General features: G+C 35.6%; 1 protein-coding gene across 1 annotated transcript in view; it reads right to left on the bottom strand.

Annotated features, from left to right (window-relative positions):
* LRP1B (LDL receptor related protein 1B) overlaps positions 1–23010 on the bottom strand; it is a 1749164-nt gene that overhangs the window by 606693 nt on the left and 1119461 nt on the right. The window contains exon 31 of the mRNA XM_064287257.1: positions 8738–8887. Within this exon, the coding sequence (XP_064143327.1) occupies positions 8738–8887 (150 nt within the window). The remainder of the gene's footprint in view (positions 1–8737; positions 8888–23010) is intronic.

The raw sequence follows: 23010 nt of genomic DNA, 5'->3' as shown, positions 1-23010 counted from the left end.
TATTTTTGCATGTGGATGGTTATTATTTTATTCATTCAATATTCTATTATTACTTATTGAAATGTAATACATTCAAAGCACCTTGCTATGACTCATGAGGAATGCATATATGAATAAAATGTGGCCCAAAAGTAATGGAGAAGACATCTTCATAGATAATGATTATAAAAGACAAATGTGTGTGTATGCATATATATATATATTCCATTACATTAGGAGGGCGAGATCTCAAACCACATTATAGTAAAGATGAATTTATTTTTGAAAGATGGCTGGTATTTCAAATGGTATCTGATGAAAATGGAAAGCAGTAAAGGGTGAATGATCAGCAAGGCAAATACAGACATAAGTAGGACGTAGTCAGATAAAAGGAGCCCTGGTGGTGCAGTGGTTAAGAGCTCAACCGCGAACCAAAAGGTCAGCAGTTCGAACAACTGGTCATTCCTTGGAAACTCTATGGGGCAGTTCTACTGTGTCCTATAGGGTCACTATGAGCTGGAATCGACTTGACAGCAATGAGTTTGATTTGGTTTGGCATTCAGATAAACGATAGGTAGTGCACCTAGAGTGTAGTATATTTGGCTAGAGTAGAAGTAAATGAGGATCAGATGGAGAAGGCTTCCTCCTGAAAATCTTTAACAAGTATAATCCTTAAGGATATTTGTTCGTACTTTCTATGGGCTCAACACACAATTTTTTTTTTTCTGTTCCAGTGGTGACTTGACTGCTCTATTACTTGTATTGATAATTGTTGCTATTTTTTTGTCAGTGCCCTGGTTAAAAATCTCATATGTTCCTTTTATTTATTTATTTATTGCGCTTTAGATGAAGGTTTACAGAGAAAATCAGTTTCTCATTAAACAATTAATACACAAATTGTTTTGTGGCATTTGTTGTCAACCCCCCAACGTGTCAACACTCTCCCCTTGTCAACTTTGGGTTCCCGTTTCCATTTGTCCAGCTTTCCTGTTCCCTCCTGCCATCCAGTCCCTGCCTCTGGGCTGGTGCGCCCATTTAATCGTGTATACATGGTTGAGCTACCTGTATTCTTGTTTATTTTATGGGCCTGTCTAATTCTTGGCTGAAGGGTGAACCTCAGGAGTGACCTCAGTACTGAACTAAAAGGGTGTCTGGGGACCATACTATCAGGGTTTCTCCAGTCTTTGTCAGACCAGTAAGCCTGGTCTTTTTTTGTGAATTTGAATTTTGTTCTACATTTTTCTCCAGCTTTGTCTGGGACACTCTATTGTGATCCCTATCAGAGCAGTTGGTGGTGATAGCCAGGCACCATCTAGTTGTGCTGGACTGAGTCTGGGGGAGGCTGTAGTACTTGTGGTCCATTAGTCCTTTGGACTAATCTTTCCCTTGTGTCTTTGGTTTTCTTCATTTTCCCTTGATCTAGATGGAGTGAGACCACTGAAGTATTTTAGATGGCCACTCACAAGCTTTTAAGACCCCTGTACTACTCACCAAAGTAGAATGTAGAACATTTTCTTTATCAACTATGTTATGCCAATTGAGCTAGATGTCCCTCGAGATCATGGTCCCCACAGCCTTCAGCCCAGTAACTTGGTCCCTCAGGAGTTTGGATGTGTCTATGAAACTTCTGTGAATTTATCTAGGTCAAGTAGTGCTGACTATCCCAAAGCCTAATTTTAATCAATAGTTTCAATGACCTTCACTTCCTACTCACAAAGGCACGAAAACACATGGTAAAGATAAGCCCAAGAGACTGAAATGGCCACATAAACCAGAAACCACATCAGCCTGAGACTTGAAGAACTAGATGGTGCCTGGCTACCACCAATGACTGCCCTGACAGGGAACACGACAGAGAATCCCTGATGGAGCAGGAGAACAGTGGGATGCAGATCTCAAATTCCAGTAAAAAGACCAGGCTTAACGGTCTGACTGAGACTACAGGGACCCTGGAGGTCATGGTCCCCGGGCCCTTTGTTAGCCCAAGACTGGAACCATTCCGAAAGCCAACTCTTCAGACAGGGGTTGGACTGGACTATGAGATAGATAGTGACATTGGTGAGGAGTGAGCTTTTTGGCTCAAGTAGACGCACGAGACTATGTGGGCAACTCTTGTCTGGAGGTGAGATGAGAAGGAAGAGAGGACAGGAGCTGGTTGAATGGACACGGGGAATACAGGGAGGGGAGGAGAAGCATGTTGTCTCACTATGGGGAGAACAGCTAGGAGTACATAGCAAGGTATGTATAATTTTTGTATGAGAGACTGACTTGATTTGTAAACTTTCACTTAAAGCACAATAAATAAATTAAAAAAAAAGACTTGGTAAACACTGAGAAAAAAAATTCTAAGAGAAATAGTAGTAGTTATAATTTTAGTCATACTAGCTATTGTATTTAAAAACAGATGAGAAGAAAGTCCTGATGGTTGGGAAAACACAACTGATGTGTTCTCCTTTAAGAATGGGGAAGAATTTCATGTTAAAATTTATAAGCTGGTCAGCTTACATGCAGTAACTTGGAGGGCATAGAGCACTCACCAGTCACTGTATAGAATGTGTCAGTCACATCTGACCACTAAACTTAATCCTCTGACTCACTGAAGATGAAATGAAGCACAAACAAAACTACACTGAAGCTTGTAAACCTAAAAGATGTCATCAGCATACCTGTGTTCTCCAACCTGGTAAATTATCAGAATTACCTGGGATGATTTTTGTTGTTGTTGTTGTTATTTAAATGTAACTAATTTTTTTTTTTACGTTTTTTTAAAACAAAGTATTTTAAAAACATAACACAAAACCAATATAAATAGGCAAATAAAACTGTTCTTATTAGTTCACACAATATTCCCTCACTCTTCGTTCACTTCCTTTAGGTGTTTACTCAGAAGCCACTATTTTAGTATGGCCTTCCTTGGCCACCCAATCCAAAATTTCATCCCCATTCCATATACTTCTTATCTCATTTCCTTCCTTCCTTGCTTGCTTATTTATTCATTTATTTTTCTTAGCACTTAACACTTACCTGTCAGAGCATATATTTTACTTATTTATTGTCTTCATTGTTGGTCACCCATGCTATTATGCATGTTTGATGAAGTCAGGACTTTTGTCAACATGTATAGCAGTGTCAGACATATGGTAGGCACTTAATAAGCATTTATTGAGTGAATGGAAAAACCAACGGCATTGGTCATCTCTCGCTTTTAGAGTGCAAGCTCACAAGTAGCAGTCTAGCAGTTATATTTCCTTGTCTACAGTTCAACTCAGATAACAGATTGACCTCATTTTGGTGCAATTTTAACCTACCTACTTCAGTGTGAATACAAGGTCTCATCAAACGAGACCACAAAACCTGCTGAGAAATCACTTGTCCTAGTGGCGTAGTACTTACACGCTTTGCTGCTAACTAAAAGGTTTGCAGTTCAAATCCACCATCTGCTCCTTGGAAAACCCTATGAGGCAGTTCTACTCTGTCCTATAGGGTTGCTATGAGTCAGAATAGACTCTACGGCAATGGCTTTGGGTTTTTCAGTTTGGTCATCTACAAAAGGGACTCTTTTGTCTCTGTAAATTATGCCAGCTCTACCAGATGATTTTTTTTTTTTTCCCACTACCAGTTGCCATGGAGTCGATTACAATTTATAGAGACCCTATAGGATTAAGTAGAACTGCCCCACAGGGTTTCCAAGGAGCAGCTGGTGGATTTGAACTGCTGACCTTTTGGTTAGCAGATGAGCTCTTAACCGCTGCACCACCAGAAATCTTTTTCTAATACAGCCCCCTCTAAAGGTACAGCTGGATATTGGCTGCCTTAACTCCAACCCCGTCTCAACGTCACCGGTATAAATAATGACTAAACCCGAGATGGCAACTGGCTTCCTCAGGCTGAATCTAGCACACAGGGTGTTGCTCTAGTGGCACGGTGTTCATTCTTTGTTTGGCTTCCACAGAGCTGCCTTCCATGGTTAGCCTGTGCTATGTGTTATCCTGTACACTGCTTGGTTTTGTTTAAGTTGATTATTCGCTAATATTTTAAAATTATTAAATTTAAATAAAAATCTGGATTTCTAGTTCCTCTTGAAAAACAAACAACCTGGCACAACTGGGCAATGTTCCTAATGAAAAAATAAGCAGAGGTGAGAAGTGGTTCTAACCTTAACTGGGGTATTTGTTCTTTTTATCTTGTCACACTTCCTGCCACTTCTAGATAGTGAATCCTAGACTCAGTTCCTAGTTACAATCATGTTGGAGCTATTGGGTTTACTACGCCTGACCCACTTCACTCATTCATCCAACCTGCCTGACCCCTGTAGGCATTTGACTTTGTAGTATCTGTTTTTAAATTAAACAAGTGCTCTGTAGTTGAAGTAGAAACATGTATTAGTAATTTATTTCTGTGTAACAAATTACCTTAAAACATAGCATACTTCATAAAGCAACAATAAATAGTTATTATTCCACTCAGTTTCTATGTGTTAGCAATCTGGGAATAGCTTATGTGGGTGGTTCTGGTTTGAGATCTCTCTTGAGGTTGCTGTAGAGCTGTTGGCCAGGACTGTAGTTCTCTGGAAAGCTTGATTAGAGCTGGAGGTTCCACTTTTAAGATAATTCATTCACATGGCTGCTGGATGGAGGTCTCAGTCCCTTGCTAATTTGTCCTGTCCATAAGTTGCTTGGGTGTCCTTATGACACATCAGCTGGCTTTGCCCTGAGTGAGCAATCCAAGAGAGAAGGCAAGGAGGAAGCCTGTGCCTTTCATGACTTAGTCTCCAGAATCACACATGGCCACCTCCACCTTATTTTATTCATTAGAAGTGAGTTGATAAGTCTAGCCCATCCTCGAGGAGAAGAAAATTAAGGTCTACCTCTTAAAAGGAGAAATATGGAAGAATTTGTGAGTTCTAGCTATAGTAATATTGGTATTAGAGTCTTGGACTGGGTTGAATAATCAAATAATGACTTTAATTTGGGCCTTGCCAGATTCCTTTTGCCTAATTTTCAGATTGTAAAGCCTTTTTTTTCCCCCAGTTTATTATGTGTACACTAGCGTAAGTAAATCTGACAACCCTAAGTAGTTAGAAATTACAAGCCTTTCATTTAAAGTTTTGTGAAAAAATGTCTAAAGATATTTTAAACTTAGCTTTAATAAAATCATTCTTAAATTTTAGTGAGAAACAGACATTCAGTTACCTATCGTCAATTGCTGATGTAGTCTCTCTGAGGAGGTGGCATACATTTGTACACTGGCTACCTCAGAGCACAGTTGTTTCTTCATTTTCTGGGCGTGCAATTTCAGGATCGCTGCAGGCAAATTTCCCCTTAAACATCTGAAACTGTAATCATTAGTAATCCCCCAGATAGTAATGAGGTTGTTTGGTTTTATTTTTTTTACTGACCTTTTAAATATGGCCATAATATTCAGCCTCTGCAGGAAGCAGGTCATCACCTTTCCATCCCCAAAGAAAAAAAGTGGAGGCTCTGAAAGGTGTCTGAACAGAAGAGTAAGTCTGGAGCCTAAGGCTGGGACTTTGTAAAATAGCCATTTCTCACCTACTTCCCTTTGGTGATACCTTTTAAATTTAAACCTAAAACTGTAGATGTATTTTGATATATTCATGTAATCGACTGCCATTAGAACCATTAAAAAATAGACTTTGTTATTTTTATATTTATCTTTCAGGGTTAATCAAATTTTAGTGGTGTGAGGGTACTCAAAAAAAAGTCATTCCCTTGTTAAAAGTATTTTAATTTGTCCCATCTCAAGTTCCCAGCAGAGCTGATGTCATAGCAGATTCACTGTGCTAATACAGTATGACATGATTTCACCAAAACCTTCCCTCTTCAATTTTATCCATGAACACAGCTAACTGACTTTATGTTTTCCCAGAATGGACAACCTGCTCCTTTTTTTGAAACTGTGCTAATAGAATTGAGTTTCGTTAAGTTTAGTATTAATTTCCTCCTACTCAGAGTAGTGTCAGTAGCAATCATGTTAGGAGAAAGAAACCTTTACAAAGTCTTAAATTTTTCCATGAGGCAGTGATTTTTATAGCGCACATATTCACTAGAAAATGACTTGCCTTCAAATGTTATGACATATTTTTAACACATTTCTTCTAATTTGTTTAGTTCTTTAGTTGTAGTGTTTGCTAGTTTTTTGTTGATTTCATAAGGTATATTGGAATTCAGTTTTTGAAAACATAATGTGGGTGTTGATTTGGGGATTGTTATAGCTTACCTAACCACTTTCAAAATGTAAACTTTGTTTAGTTTTATTTAGCTGCTTTAAAACATGTTCAGGTACACATAAAACAACAAGCTCTTGTTAATGTGGCAATTTTGAGGAATACAAAATCATATTTTATTCTAATTGAGTATGGAACTATTGTAAATAGATTTGCATTCTAAAATAACTTAGTTGGCAGGTACAACCATTTTGTTAAATATATTTTTTATTTTTGGACACATACAATGAGAAGACCTGCCGTATTAGGCTCTCAGAAGAGCACAGGGACTGATAAAGTGTCAAAAAGGAGCTCGAAGTTTAAAAAGAAAATCGGAGAATTAAATATATATATATATATATATATATTTCTTAAAAGTGAAAATTTCCCACCTGGATAAAAAAGTATTTTAAAGACTTAATTCTAAGAAATAATTAGAAACAAATATGAGTAAAACTGATAACAGGAGGATAGCAAAAGAAAACAACTAAAATATATGAAGCAGTATTATGTCACATATCTGGAAATACCCAAAACTAGGTAAAATTAGAATGTTTTAAGAATTAGATTAAATTGACGCCAGCCTCCAACTTTGTCTGACATTTGTATAGAACTCTGGTTTTTAAAAAGTACTGTCACATACATTGGAAACCCTGGTGGAGTAGTGGTTAAGTGCTATGGCTGCTAACCAAAGGGTGGGCAGTTTGAATCTGCCAGGCGCTCCTTAGAAACTCTATGGGGCAGTTCTGCTCTGTCTTATAGGGTCACTATGAGTCGGAATCGACTTGACAGCACTGAGTTTGGTTTTTGTTGTTTTGGTCACGTACATTATCATACAAGGTGTAAAGTGTACGTTATACTTTGTGATATGCTATTAATGTTGTTAGTTGCCTTTGAGTCAATTCCGATTCATAGAGACCCCATTTGTCTAGTACAGAACTGCTCCATAGGGCTTCTTTCAAGGCTGTGACCTTTCAGAAGCAAATCACCAGGCCTATTTTCCCAGGTGCCTGTGGGTGAGTTCAAAATTCCAATCTTTTAGCTAGAAGTTGAGCACCTAACTGTTTATGCCACCCAGCCATCTTTATCACGCAGGCAGATATATTTAATGTCTATATTTCTCTACCATAAAAACTGAAATAGAGATGATATTAATGCTTACTAATTGGTTGAATTGATTTAATTTCCTCTCTCTCGCTCACAGAAATGTAAGTTCTATTGCAAATAGTGTCCAGTACCTATTTATACATTGGTGCTTAGCACAGCATCTGCACATAAAAAGTGCTAGATAAATGTTTGTAAAATTCAGCTAAATTAAAAAATAAACATTTCTTATATTCTGTACTTACCATGTCTGAAATAATAATTTGTAATTTCTAAACCTTATGTGGGGCACTGGTGGCGCAGTGGTTGAGGGCTTGGCTGTGAACCAAAAGGTCAGCAATTTGAATCTACCAGCTGCTCTTTGGAAACCCTACAGGGCAGTACTACTCTGTCCTATAGGGTTGCTACGAGTTGGAATCGACTGGATAACAGTGGAACTTTGGTTTTAAACCTTGTATACTTTCATTTACATATTTTTCATCTCACTGAAAATCAAAGGTGTTGAAAATATATTTTTTGTCTAGAAAATGAATTTTCAAACCTTTCCCAATTAACAACTGTTTACTTCTAAATTTCATACACACATAATTATCAAAAAAAAACTTCACCTTACATCTGTGAAATGGTGAAAGAGCTGAATAATTTTAGAATATAAAATTAAAAGGCCCTATGACTTAGAGTCAGCCATGCACTAAGGCAGAGCCATTCTCAACAAAAAGCACTTCTTTCTGGGATCCATTCTTAAATCATTCTTAAAATGCAAAGTATTGTTTTAAATTAAAATGCATGTCAAAAATTAGAACATATATCAATTACAGTAGAGGTTGATTATTTGTTCTCTGGAAAGTCATTATCTCCCTTGCAGCTTCTTAACTGTCTTGCTTTCCCTGGCATCCTTTTTATCCAGAAGACTAATGGAAAGGAATGGAAATGAGGCTCAAATCCGTAAAATCTCTACTTATTTCTAAATGTGGGAAATAATTATTTTCAGGGGACTATTTCAACCATTCGTCAAATTAGATCCTGTTGCCTTGTCTCTAGAATTATCTATATGGCTCGAGCTATCCTTTATAAGCACAGATAAGCCAGGTTTTACTTTAATGTGACAAATACACAAGACCCTTACACTTTAGAGCATGGCAGTAGAACATAGAAAATAATCCTAAAAAAATACAAGTCATGGCAAGCCAAGAATCAATAACAGTCAAGTCGTATTACCAACAGCACTAAATGTCTAATCTGGATAATCTTACAAGTCTGTTTGCTAAAGTTGAAAAAAGGAAAAAGGAAAAAACCTCACAGAAATGTGCAATTTGAATGTGCTTCTGGTGTTAATGGAGCAGTAACTTTCTTCGACTTTTAACAGATCATAATTAATTAAATTCCAATCAATAGGAAGCATTCCAGCTATAGAACTGTTACACTTACCCATGATGGTCAGGGCTGTAGCTTTTGTTAATTCCTCTTTCATTGACTCTATCACTTCTAAATTACCACCATCCAGGTTGCACCTATTTATGGTTCCATTTCCCGAACTGATCCAATAAAGCTTGTTCTCCATATAGTCTATTGAGAGACCTGTAATTTAATTATACAATGTCAATATAAATAGTAGCCTCTTAATTGTAATATTCACCTAACATATCTAGATTTGAGGGGGAAAAAATAGGTTTCAAACTCATATTTTTGTCTAAAAAAATAAAATCTGGCTGCCAGGGAAATATGCATATATTGTTTTTACTGACTGAGAAACATAATTGTACAGGTGCTTAATATTATCTGTGTTGACTGAAATAACAATCTTGGGTCAGTGAGAGACATGACTGTTCCATTTTACACATAAAACTCTGTGAGGTCACAGCTAGTTAGTGGAAGTGCCAGGAATTTTAAGAACATTTCTCTTTTTCCAAACTGAGTACCTGCCGTCTTCATTACACCATTTTCCCTCAGGAAGTTTTAGTGTAAATGATATATGTGTGTTTCTAACTTTACTTCTGAAATTTCTAATAGCTCCTCTATTTTCAGTAAAATTTACGTTAGGCAGCTATACATACCAAAAACCAAAAACCCAAACCTAGTGCCATAGAGTCGATTCCAACTCATAGCCACCCTATAAGACAGAGTAGAACTGCCTCATAGAGTTTCCAAGGAGCGCCTGGCAGATTCAAACTGCCAACGCTTTGGTTAGCCCTTAACCACTATGCCACCAGGGTGTGTGTGTGTGTGTGTGTGTGTGTGTGTGTGTATATATATATACATATGTATGTATGTATGTAATAATTTTTGTTTTTGAGAATATACACACCAGAACACATACTAATACAAAAATTTTTACATGTACAATTTGGTAACATTGTTTACATTCTTCAAGTTGTATAACTATTCTCACTGTCCTTTTCTGAGTCATTTCTTCTCCATTAACATAAACTCACTGCCCCCTAAGTTGTTATCTAGTCTTTCAAGTTGTTTTTTTCATTTAGATCCCATACAGGTAGTTCTTAAAAGAGCACCATGCTCAAAGCAGACTTCTTTACAATTATTTGGTTCTGAGTAGACTTCAGGGGATATTTTTGGGTTAAGGTTTAAGATTTAAAGGTTATCTCAGGGCAGTAGTTTCAGGGGTTTATCCAGCATCCATGGCTCTACAAAGCCTGGAGTCCATGAGAATTTGAAATTATGTTCTGTATTTTCCCTCTTTTGATCAGGAGTTTTCCGTAGTCTTTGATCAAAACATTCAGTAATGGTAGCCAGTACCATCAAATCTTCTGGTCTTATGGAAAGGGAAGCATTTGTTCACAGAGGCAATTAGTAACTCATTTCATCCTGTTCCTAACTCTACTTCTTCTGTTGCTCAAGGCAAATAGAGACTAATTATTATATCTTGAATGGCTACTTGCAAGATTTTAAGAACCCAGGCACTGCATAACAAACTAGGAGGTACAACAGAAGCACTGAACATATTATTAGGCCAATTAGCTGGGATGTTCCATGAAACCACGACCCTAACCCTCCAAAGCAAGGAACCAAATTCCATGAGATGTCTGGTTATATATAAGCGGTCTCAGCAGTTACCTTTTTTCCCCCTTTGTCATTGTAAATATACACAACTTTTGCCAGTTCAACATTTAACAGGTGTACAATTCATTGACAACAATTGCATTAATCAGCTGTGCAATCCTACCCTTAATCAGTGTGATAGCTCCATTACCATAAACCAAAACTCAGCAATAGTACTGCCCCCTCTCTTCCTCCCTGCCTGTCACCCCTTGTAACCACTAATAAACTTTGTTCTCCATACATTTGCCTGTTCTTGTCTTTTTATATAAGGGAGGTTGTGCAATGTTTGTCCTTTTGCAATTGACTTACTTCACTCAGTATAATGTCTTCAAGATCCATCCATATTGTAGCACATACCAAGACTTCATTCTCTTACTGGCTGAGTAGCATTCCACTTTAAGCATGTACCACATATTCCTTATTCATTCATCCAATCATGGGCATTTAGATTGTTTCTACCTTTTGGATATTGTGAATAGTGCTGCAATGAACATTGGTGTACAAGTATCTGTTTGAGTCTCTGCTTTCAAGTCTTTTAGGTATATACCTAGGAGTGGAATTGCTGGGTCATATGGTAGTTCTATTTTTAGTTTTTTAAGGAACCTCCACACTGTTTTCCATGACAGCATACCATATTGCATTCCCACCAGAAGTAGATAAGTGATTCAATAATTTCCTCATGGTCTCACCAATATTTGGAATTTTCTGTTTTTCTTGTTGTTGTTATTATTATTATTGTTTTTATCTTAGCCATCCTCGTGGGAGTGAAATGGTATTTTATTGTGGTTTTGATTTGCATCTCTCTGGTGGCTAATGAGGTTGAACATCTTTTTATGCTTTGATGAAATGTTTGGTATTTGGTGGCCATTTGCACGACCTCTTCAGTGAAATGTGTATTCAAGTCTTTGCCCATTTTACAATTGGGTTCTTGTTTTGTTGTTAAGCTGTCAAAGTTTTATACTTTTTGGCTATTAGATTCTTATCAAATATATGGTTTCTGAAGATATTCTCCCAGTCGGTAGATTGTCTTTTCACTTTTGGTAAAGTCTTTTGATGAACAAAAGTTTTTAATTTTTATGAGATCCCATTTATTTGTCTTTTGCTGTTTGTGTTTTTGTTATTATATTAGATAATCCATTGTTGAAAGCTTGACTGGACAGCTTTGGCCCTGTATTTTCTTCTAAACATTTTATAGTTTTAGTTTTTACATTTAGGTCTTTAACTCATTTTGAATTTGTTTTTGTATATGGTGTGAGGCATGGATCCTGTTTTATTTATCTGTATGTAGAAATTCAATTTTCCCAATATCATTTATTGAAGACTCTTCTTCCCCCACTGATTGGACTTAGCACCCTTATTAAAAATTACTTGACCATAGATGTTTTGGTTTATTTTTGAACTCTCAGCTCTATTCCATTTGTTTATGTGTCTATTGTTCTACCAGTACCAGGCTTTTTTGATTACTGTAGTTCATAATGTGTTTTAAAATCAGAAAGCATAAGTCCTACTTTGTTCTTCTTTTTCAAGATTGCTTTAACTATTTGGGAAGTCTTGCCATTCCAGGGAAAACTAAGGATTAATTTTTCCACTTCTGTAAAGAAGACTGTTAGAATTTTGATTGGGTTGCATCCCTGGTTAAATTTATTTCTATGTATTTTATTTTCTTCAATGCTATTGTAAATGGCACCACTTCCATAACTTACCTTTCAGATTTTTCATTGCTGTTGTATCAGAACACAATTGATTTTTTGTTTGTTCAACTTGTACCCTGAAACTTGGCTAAATTCCACTATTACTTCTATAAGCTTTCTTGTGGACTCTGGGTTTTTCTATATATAGGATCATGTCATCCACGAATAGAGATCATTTTACTTCTTTTCCAATCTGGATACCTTTTATTTCTTTTCTTGTCTTATTGCTCTGACTAGGATTTCTAATACAATATTGAATAGAAGTGGTGAGAGCAGGTACTCTTGTCTTGTTCCCAATTTCAAGTGGAAAGCTCTCAGTTTTTCTCCATTAAGTATAATGTTGGCTATTGGCTTTTCGTACACGCCCTGAGTCCTATTGAAAACCTTCCCTTCTATTCTAATTTTTTTCAGAGTTTTCATGAAGAAAGGGTGTTGGATTTTATCAAATGCTTTTTCTGGATCCATTGAGAATAATCATGTGGTTCTTTTCCTTGGTTTTATTGGTGTTACTATGTTGATTGATTTTCTAATGTTGAATGATCTCTGCATTCCTGGAATAAATCTCACTTGATTATTGTTATGGACTGAATTGGTCCTCAAAAAATATGTGTTGTGTGTCTTCACTTGTCATGCGTCTGTTGAGCTTTCCCTCTTCAGTCACTTTGGGAAGGTTGTATGCTTCTAAGAATCTGTCTGTTTCATTTAAGTTATCTAGTTTGTTGCCATAGAGTTGTTCATAATATTCTGTCATATTCTCTTAATTTTTATTAATGTCTCCTCTTTCATTTCTTATTTTTGTTTCTCTTTTTTCTTTACCAGGCCAGCTAAAGGTTTGCCAATTTTATAGATTTTTGTCAAAAAACCAACTTCTGGTTTCGTTACCTCTCTAGTGTTTTTCTGTTCTCAATTTTATTTATTTCTTCTCTGATCTTTGTTATTTCCTTTCTTCTAATATTTTAGGCTTAGTGTCCTTTTCTTTGTGTCATTTCTCAAGGAGACTCTATAGAGTCTATTCTATAAGAGTAGACTCTTATAGATTTAATAGTTGTGATTTTAACTCTTTTCAAGTGCATCCAAAGGTCCAGGAATTTCAAGAATTGGTAATTTCACTGAAATACAGAATTGAACTGAGTATGTAGCTGGGCTGGCATGGGGAGACAAACTATAAATAAATGAGTGAACCAAACCAATGGCTTAGGGTCCTCATCTCCACATATTACATACAATTTGTCACTATGAGGTTAGGTATAATTGCACTTTATGGCCAATTTCATAAGCAGTGGTGTTCATGATTTTCAAAGATTTCAAGACATGGATATTTTAATTGCCAAGGATCCTCAGCACACGTCTCTTTATCTAATAACATGCTTATCACACTCCAGGTGCCTGTGGTAACTATAACTTTGTGGTTCCATCTTGGGTTGGCCTTCTGTGACCCATAGCTTCTTGTGTAAGTGTGCATGTGAACATAGACTTAGGTATACAACGAAATATACCGCTTCCGTAATCTCCCTCAGAGAATAAAGTGAGCAAATCACAAATAATCCCTTTCCCTATTTAAAAAAAAAAAAAAAGATGAGATTACAAAAAAGAAATAAGTGAAGTAAAGATGATTAGACAGAATCTCATGAGTCCAAGTACAGTGAAAAACGGTCAAGCATAGCCCAAATAATTCTTAACTAGAGATAGTTTAAGGCCAGCGAATGAAATTGATTTCTCAAACCAGTCAAAATAACCCAAGAAATCTATATATTATATCAACTATTTACTGACATATTGGTACATTTTGCTAACAGAAGCCAGGAAGGTTCACCACAAAATCACAATGTGTAAAATTGGACATTGTGGGGAAGCGATTGCCAGATTTTTGATGACCAGAGTGGGTGATTAATTTTAGTTACCGTGGAAAATAACAAAACGAAAATTATTATAGCCATGTTATAGGGTGTAGTCATTCACAAGCCATTTTTTTTTTTTCTAAGAAAAAGTGTAGACATATCCACAGATCTTCCTAAGGTACTTCCATGCATCTCTTCTACTATAAATTCTTATTTAGACCACCTAAATTTCAGAAGTATCTATTTTACCTTCTGCTCAGCTGACTGACGGAAGTACATAATTCTACTTTTGATCAGCAATGACTACTCTACTACTGACATGTAGTAAAAATACGACTCCAAACATTCTGTTGCCCAATTTTCATCAAGGATTGAATTTATTTATTGAATTTGTTTACTATTTATAGAGGATTTCCTTTAAAATATGTAGTTTATCCATCCTTCTAGGTATTCTAAATTTTTTATCTCAGTCAAGCCAAATCATCAGAGAGCTACTTGTATTCTGAAATTGCTGGGCTCTTGTCTCACTATGATACTCTTGCTGAAGAGCACTTTGGCATTATGCCATTGGCTTGCATGAAAGATGCTTTAAGAAGCAGCAATAGGAAACCCACTGTTATAGGTACTAAGGGTATAGGTTTGAAAGCAGTACATCACACAGTAAGACTGGTAGGCTGTACTAATGTCAACATCCCAGTTTTTATACTGTGCTATTTCTTTGCTGAAGGGGGAAATTGGAAAAGGTGTACACAGGGTCTCTGCATTACTTCTTAAAATTGCATGTGAATATAAAATTATCTTAATACAAAATTTTAAGTAAAAAAGCACATCTTTTAACAATTAGTTGAGTAGCCACACTGGCCTTATCTTAACTTGATTTAATTTCCCCTTATAATTATCATTCTTAATTGATTATGTTTTAAGAAGCCATTAACATGGAGTGACAGATATAAATTAATCAACTTACTTCCTAATTGCTTACCTTATTCAGCCTAAGATTTCCTCATATCCTCTATTTTCCCTCTATAAGTCATTTTTACCTGGGACACTTTATCCTATATCCCAAACTCTTGATGATTGGTAAACATTATGTGCCATATAAAAATAACTCAAAAATGGAGGAAAGATCAGAACCAATGACAAATGATTTCTTGAGAAGATGTCCATAAGGGTTTTATTCTAAAGAATCATTAAATTTTTTTTAATACCTCTAGTTTTATAATTTGCCAAAACTATATATATATATTTTATATATATTTTGTAGTTTGAGATGCAAAATCGAACTATTTTTTTAAAGCACTGGCTCGTGCCATTCAACTATTTTTGAAGTTCTTATCAATGCAATGCTAAGCATTCCTTTATGTTAGTTTTTTAAATTTATTTCTTTTTCCTTAGCCTTGCAGAAAACTTCAGAGTTTTCTAGACATATCATACTTTTATGCCTTTATGCCTGTTTTCCTTTCTGCTGAGAATAGAGGAAGTCCCTTTCCTTTGCCACGTCCTTAAAAACAAAAGTATATTTATCCTTCAACATGCAGCAGAAATTTCAAAATATCACTCATTTTGTTGAATTTTTTTCCCCTAATTTTCTCTCCTACAGAGAATTACTTGTGTCCTCTATTTTCATGGTGTCTTTTTATATTGTCTTTATGGTGTCTGAAACATAGTTTTCATGAACATCACTATTTTAGTTTTGTTTAACTCTACTAAGTATTTCATCTAATTGGATTGTAATTATTTGTGTGTTCTTCACTGACCTGTGACCTTTTTGAGGATGGATTCCAAGGTTTATTTTCAAGGTCTGGCATATAGTATTAAAAAAACCAAACCCAGTGCCGTAGAGTCAATTCCGACTCACAGCGGCATATAGCATACACTTCATAATATCTTTTAAACCTTTTTTTGTACTTCACAGCATTTGAAAGAATGAGTAAATAAATGATCAAATCAAAATGTGCAATAAATTTAAATTGTTTCTATATTAGTATATAATTATGATATTAGTGTGTGAATTCCTCTGGCCTTTTTTTTTCTTTCAACTATTGGCAAAATTTCTTTTGGTACATACAGCTTTATATATTGATTGTGTTTCAAATATAATAAAGTTACTGGTGAATAATAAGTGTATAAATGATAGAAACAGCATTTTATTGAGCAAGGAAACATATCCAGGAATAAAAATATCTTACTTTCCAAAAAAAAAAAAAAAAAGGCCCCTTGAACTCTTTGATGTAGTAAAAAGTGCTTATGAAAATTATCCTTAGATAGATTTCACAATCCACTTTATAAAACATGTAGTTTGGAGTGACTAAGTAGTAGAAAATGCTTGGTAGGTTTCAAGAAGGTGTACTTGAGGTTGAGTAAACAAATACCTTTTGATTGAGATTTCATTGACAACAAAAAAAAAAAAAGGAGGAAACATCAAGGAAATAAAATATATAGTATAATAGATTCTTAAGAATAAGCCGTGAAGGCAATGCTGACTGGCATGCCAAGTTACTTTACATGAGGCTTAAGGGAAAAAATTTATAATAGGAAAACATTTGAAACATGAAAATAGTTTTAAGAGGTAAATTTAAATCCTCTCTGTTATCCAAGCTGCTCTAAGCACTATGTATCCAAGACTGAGAAATAAATCTTAATTGAGGATATTTAGTTCAACAGTGGATAACTGGAATGTTGATTTGTATTTAACAGAAACAAAGTTATAAAGCCCAAACTGCCTGAAGGCTGTAATTACTCAGTCTTTAGTGATAACTAACTAAGAAACTAACCCAGTGCAGTCGAGTCGATTCCGACTCATGGCAACACTATAGGACAGAGTAGAACTGCCCCATAGGGTTTCCAAGGAGCAGCCGCAGCACTCATAAAATACCAAGTTGGTTGTTTTGATAAGATTATGATGCACTTCTATTTGAAGCATGTCACACATCTGGATTTAACAGCAAACAAACAAGGGGAATCTGGGGAATTACAGTATAAAAATAATCCTACAAACTAGAAAGTCTAGTGCTTGAGTGATATAGTTAAAACTAGCTTTAAAGTTTCAGAAAGAATTAATTGTGAGGTACAATTGGCACAGAGATGAAACTGGTTCCTGTATACTCCTGGATGCTTAGAAAAGCCTACTGCTGTGCCCTAATTGGCTCCGCATTACTCAAGAGTACGTAAGCTCTGGATTTTTCTTTTTTCCATTTTCTATCCTGGAAAGGGAACCAGTTTTATTCCCTGGTCTTTGCTTGAGGTCAGTAATTACTGTATAAAATCAGCGTTCTCTGGACATGGCATAATGATTAAGATTTAATATGGCTCTGGAAGCAGATAAACTTAGATTTATATCCCAGCTCTACCATTCATCGTGGGCAACTAACTTCCTTCAACAAGCCCCAGTTTCTCAATCTATAATAAGAGCTCCTTCTACAAGTGATTATTGTGAGATGATTCATACAAAGCATTTTACAAGTGCTTTACAAATAATAAGTGCTTAAAAAGTAGTCACTATAATTATTTAGTAATGTTGCTAAAGCAATTGTGGTTTCACTCAATACTACAACCCAGGCTAAGTGCATGCAAACACAAAGATGTAGCTTCCTGGGGAGAATGCAGGTACCATAACCAGTGATATATAAGAATAATTACAACCTGATGCTACTCCAAACTCATCAGAGAGAATATTGTGTTTTCTCCTCACCTTCTGGGAAAACTAATTTATAATTTGACAATAAATATGCATGAGGAGAAAATCAACTGAACAGTGTCATCTTCTTTCCTTATCATCTAATTTTCTTTATGAAAATCGTGTAGGGAATGCACTGGGCAGTCAGTGTAACCCCGAGGTCACTCCAACAGGGCCATCATGATATAATAATTACAATAATTGCCTGCAGTGCAAAATAGCTGTGAAATTCAATGAGTTAATAATGCAGTAATAAATGTCCCTATATATGTAAGAATATTCTGAGTATGGCCATAAAGAATGCCTACACAAATAAGTTTATATATATATATATTTGGTCTTTTCCAGCCATCCACATATCCATTCACAGTGCTGGAAAATTCTTTTTTAGAAATAATCTCAGGGGGATAGTTCTCAAAAGAACCTGTAAAGTGGAATCATCAAGGCATGAATTCTTGAGTGTGTTTCAATGATTTTTTTATATCAAGTGTTTCCTTGTGAGATTTAACTTTGATTCTATATTAATTGCAGTTTAAATTTATATACAAAAGCAAACAGAATTTTTTTTGTACTTATTTTCTTTGTAGCTGTAAATTGCCCATAAAAAGAGAAAAAAATGTAATTTTTCAAAATAAAAAAGCAAAGTCTGAAATACGTTATTGACTATATTTTAAGAAAATGGTTCAGGCACACACAGTGAAAATACTGTAACAAAAAAAATAGCTGCTAAGCAACATACTTTTTAATCTGTTTTAATCAGTAGCCATAATATTTTGAAATCAGTGATGTCCTTACTGTCACTCATCTCTCATATATTAACCATGTAAACTAACTAAATATAGGCAGGACTTTCCTTGTATAAACTACTCACAGTAATATTTTTGTTGTTAATTTACAGATCAGAGACTTTCCAGGCGTCTGTGGAATTATAAAATTCCTCTGTTTGACTCTTCAACTGGCTATTAGAGTCAAGTTTGCAGTCTTTACCACAGTTGATAAGTCCCTCAGGATCTGCTCCCACTTGGTGCCCCTGTCCTACTAACCAAAACTTTGAAGGCTCAAGCTCACTCAGAAGCAGCTCATAAGAAAGGCCTGGCAGTTTACTTCCAAAAAAACAGCCACTGAAAGCCCTATGGAGCACAGTTCTACTCTGACACAGATGGGGTCCCCACAAGTCAGAATCAACTCAGTGGTACTTAGTTTTGTTTTATCTTTTTTTTTTTTTAGCCCGTTGTGATAAACAATTAACAAATTAATGGGATTGGAGACTAAGGGGTTACTGTAAAAAAAAAAAATATATATATATAATATATCTTTATTGCCTGTATTAAGAGGACTTATCAATAAGTAGATAACTTGACCAATTCTACTTTTGTTTATTCTTTTTTTTTTTTTTTTGAGGAGTCCCTGAGTGGCACAAACAGTTAAGCACTCAGCTACAAACAAAAAGGTGGCAGTTTGAATCCATCCAATGATGCCTTGAAAGAAAGACCTGGTGATCTACTTGCAAAAGATCAGAGCCGTTGAAAACACTGTAGAGAACAGTTCTACTCTGACACACATGGGAGCTCTGTGAGTTGGAATCAACTCCATGGCAACTGGCTTTATTTAGTTTAGTTTAGTTTTTTAATGAGAAACATCCATTTGAGGTGCTAATGAGAGCCAAAGTGCCATAGGGTTAGACAGACAGGGAGAAAAAAAAAAAAGCAGGAGAAACAAGTGTAAACTCAGTTTAGGAAAAAAAAAAAAAAACCCAACTTTCCACCAGCCATGTATTTATTTATAAGCAACCCAGTAACATAATTTTTGCATTCCATACTTTGACAAAATGATGGTATAAATATAATCTGAGTGTGCTTTAATTTATTCCTTATTCATCAGATACATTGAATAGAAGGCTGCAGGAATTAACACCCAGATCATCAGGCATGTACTTCACGGAAACACTCTAAATATCACACATTCACAAAGTAAACTTACTCAACTTGTTGTTGTTGTTAGGTCCCATCGAGTCCATATTCCACTCATAGCGACCCCATGTGACAGAGTAGAACTGCCCCATAGAGTTTCCTTGGCTTTAATCTTTACAGGAACAGATCACCAGGTCTTTCTCCCATGGAGACACTGGGTGGGTTCAACCTCCAGCCTTTTGGTTAGCAGTCAAGCACTTAACTGTTAAACTACCAAGGCTCCCACCTATCCATTCACTTCCAACTATCTGCCAGATTTCAACTCAAGTATTATGTCTTCCAAGAATCCCTCCCTGACTAGGCCAAAGTCCTGTAATATATCCTCTTTTAACACCATGCTTTCATCTTTCAGTTCTTGTCATTGTTTTAATTTTCTATTTGTTGGGTGATTGTTTAATTATTGCCTCACAACCTAGAAAATAAATAGTAAATTTAGGTAACATACCTTTTTTGTTTATCATTGCATCCTTAACTATAGGTAAATGTTTGGCACATGAGTAAGTTTTCAATAAATATCAGCCGAATGAAGTGAATGTTGTTTCTTATCCTACAGCAAAAGGCTCTCATATTACCTAACCTTACAATTACTTATCTAACTTTTGTTCGCTTACCATCTCTTTTTAATAGAGCTTTTATTTCGATTTACATAAACATTTGGGCAAATCTACGTTCAAGTCAACGTGCAATTGCTACACTTACAAATATACATGTCAGTGCACAAAACAGAGGAAAGTTCGTGTGTTCAAAACCTGTGATAGTTTTGTATGTCGACTTGAGTAGAAGATGACCTTATCAAATACTACTGTATTTTATGCAAATAGCGTGTCCATATAAACAACGCACCCACACGTATAATGTGAACACCTGGGAAAATAATACATGAGGGGGTTGCATGGTTGACAAGAAAACGTATAATGTGTATGTTACTTGCATAAAAATACGGTAACCTAGATGTTGTTGTGAAGGTATTTTGCAGATGTGACTATCATCTACAATCGACTTTAAATAAAGGAGATTATAATCACTAATGTGGATGGGCCTCATCTAATCAGTTGAAAGGTTTTAGGACCAGACCTAAGGTTCCCTGAGAAAGAAGCTGAGGTTCCCCAAAAAACTGCAGCTTCAGCTCCTGCCCAAGAGTTTCCAGCCTACCCTTCCTGATGGCCTACTCTACAGATTTCATTTTATCTAGCCTCCACAATTTCATAAACCAATTCCTTGCGATAACGAGAGACAGACAGGCAGTTCTGTATCAATTAAGACTCCACCAGAGAAAAAACATCAGGTGGAACCCTGACTGACACACAACTGTCTTCTATTTCCTGTTGTGGTTTACTTTTTCAGAGTCAGCTAAGAAAAGACTACATTAATGCACTTTTTTTTTTAACTAAATTTGTATTTAAATGCATTTCAAAGTGAGTAAAAAGCAAAAGGGTCCATAAAACAAAAGCTTAATTTTGTAAATGAGTATTACTGATTACATTAACATGAGTTTACCACTCCACTATTTTCAAAGACACTGCTATTCCAAGAAACTCTTACCCAGGAAGGTAAGGGTTGCAAATAATAGTATTGTTAATTTTAGGAACTTCCTGAAAAATTTATCAGTAAGACAGCATCAAAGGATAGTTTATGCCTCAAGACTCTGAACCTGTTTGCCTCAAAATCTTCTCCTTAGTGTGTCCACCAATCTTAAACTATTTATATGCCCCATCCTAACCAAGCCACCAATTGAAAGAGCTGCCTTAAACCAGGCTTCAAAATCTCAACTACTGTTTCAACTTTGCCCTTCTTTCAGTCAGATACTAGTAAGACTCAGTGCTGTCATTTACTGTGGCAAGCATAACTCAGCTTTGTCTGATTAATAGGTTATTTTGAGGAACCAGCATTCAACACAGAGGAGAAAAGAAAATAAACTCTCATGTATTCACTATCCAGAACTGAACTCTACTAGAAGTTTATTGTATTTAATTTCAATATTTTTATTAAATATGAAATAAATCTTACTAATAAACTTAGTCTTTTATGATAATGATGAAAGCTCTTCTGGCCTTCACTATTACCCCCTCCAAAGACAGCTGCTTTTATATAACTGGTGTGTATATTACCAGTTTACTTTTTCCATAGTTTTATAAATACGTACGTCCATGAGTAACATACATGTTTTGTGTTTCCTCTTAAAATTTTACAAATGGTATACTCTACCATTCTGTTAGTAACTTTTTTTTACTCAAATTTGAGGTTTATTTATATATACACACATACATGTATGTATATATGGCATTTAAGCACATAAATACGCTTCATTTATTTATTTAGGTCTCTGTTGATGAAGATTTAGTCTCTTCCTAATTTTTTTTTAAAATAAACAATGATTCAAGGGACATCTTTTGTACTTATATCCTTGAGGGCAAATATAAGAATTCTGTAGAGTAGATAAGCAAGGGTAGACTTGCTGAAACATAGATTATTGCATTAAAAAAAAAAAATTTTATGTAGCTTTAATTCTAAAATAACCCAAAAAGGTAGGAATTATCATCTCCATTTTATAGATAATAAAACTATAAAATAAATAAATAAATAAAACAAAAGGTTAGCCACAGAGACAATAAGTATCAAAGCAGGGATTCAAATCTAGGTTTGTTTGCATCCCAAACATTTTTTCCACATTGTTCCCAAACACAAAAACTAGGCATGTTTTATATGAAAATTGCTATACATTGTTTCTAGTTTCTGGGTTCCTCAGGTTTTTTTTTTTGGTTTGCTTTGTTTGTTTTCCTTTTGTATCTTACTCCTTGAACAATTTGATTTACTTAATTTAGTGTGGCAGTTAAGGATGGTGAATGTCACCAAAGGAGATGTTAGTGGCTACCAAAACAGGAACGTTGCTGATTGTAGGATGGCGGGATGAAATGAGGCAGGAGAAGACTTCGTTGTCTGCCCACTTTCTTTTTTTTATCTAAAGTAAGGATTTCTGTGGCAGATAGGGTAATGACAGAATGCAACAGGCTGGGGATTGCCACAGTGCAAGAAAATTTTTGAAAAATAAAAAAAATAAAATCCTGATAACAGGGCAGCTCTCAATTTGTTGCATTTACATATGGACAACACAGTGTCTCTTTCACGAGTGTCCACTTAAACACCAGCTGTTGTTGAGTTGATTTGTTTCAGACTCATGTTGACACCATGTGTATCAGAGTAGGACTATGCTCCATAGGGTTTCCAAAGGCTGATTTTTCTGAAGTAGATCTCCAGGCTGTTCTTCCCTAGGCGCCTGTGGGTGGGCTTGATCCTCCAACTTCTTAGTTAACAGCTGAGCGCATTTACCTGTTTGCACTCCCCAGCAACTCCTAAATTTACTAAATGGGATCTAAAATGATTTAAGTCCTTGTACTTCTTAAGGAAAAGAACAGTGTCAAATTTTTATCAGCATTTCAGCTGCAAAATCTGACCCTCAGTAAAAAATCTG

Source organism: Loxodonta africana, chromosome 6, assembly GCF_030014295.1.
Source record: "Loxodonta africana isolate mLoxAfr1 chromosome 6, mLoxAfr1.hap2, whole genome shotgun sequence".
NCBI lineage: Eukaryota > Metazoa > Chordata > Mammalia > Proboscidea > Elephantidae > Loxodonta > Loxodonta africana.
This window is presented reverse-complemented; position numbering and strand designations above follow the sequence as displayed.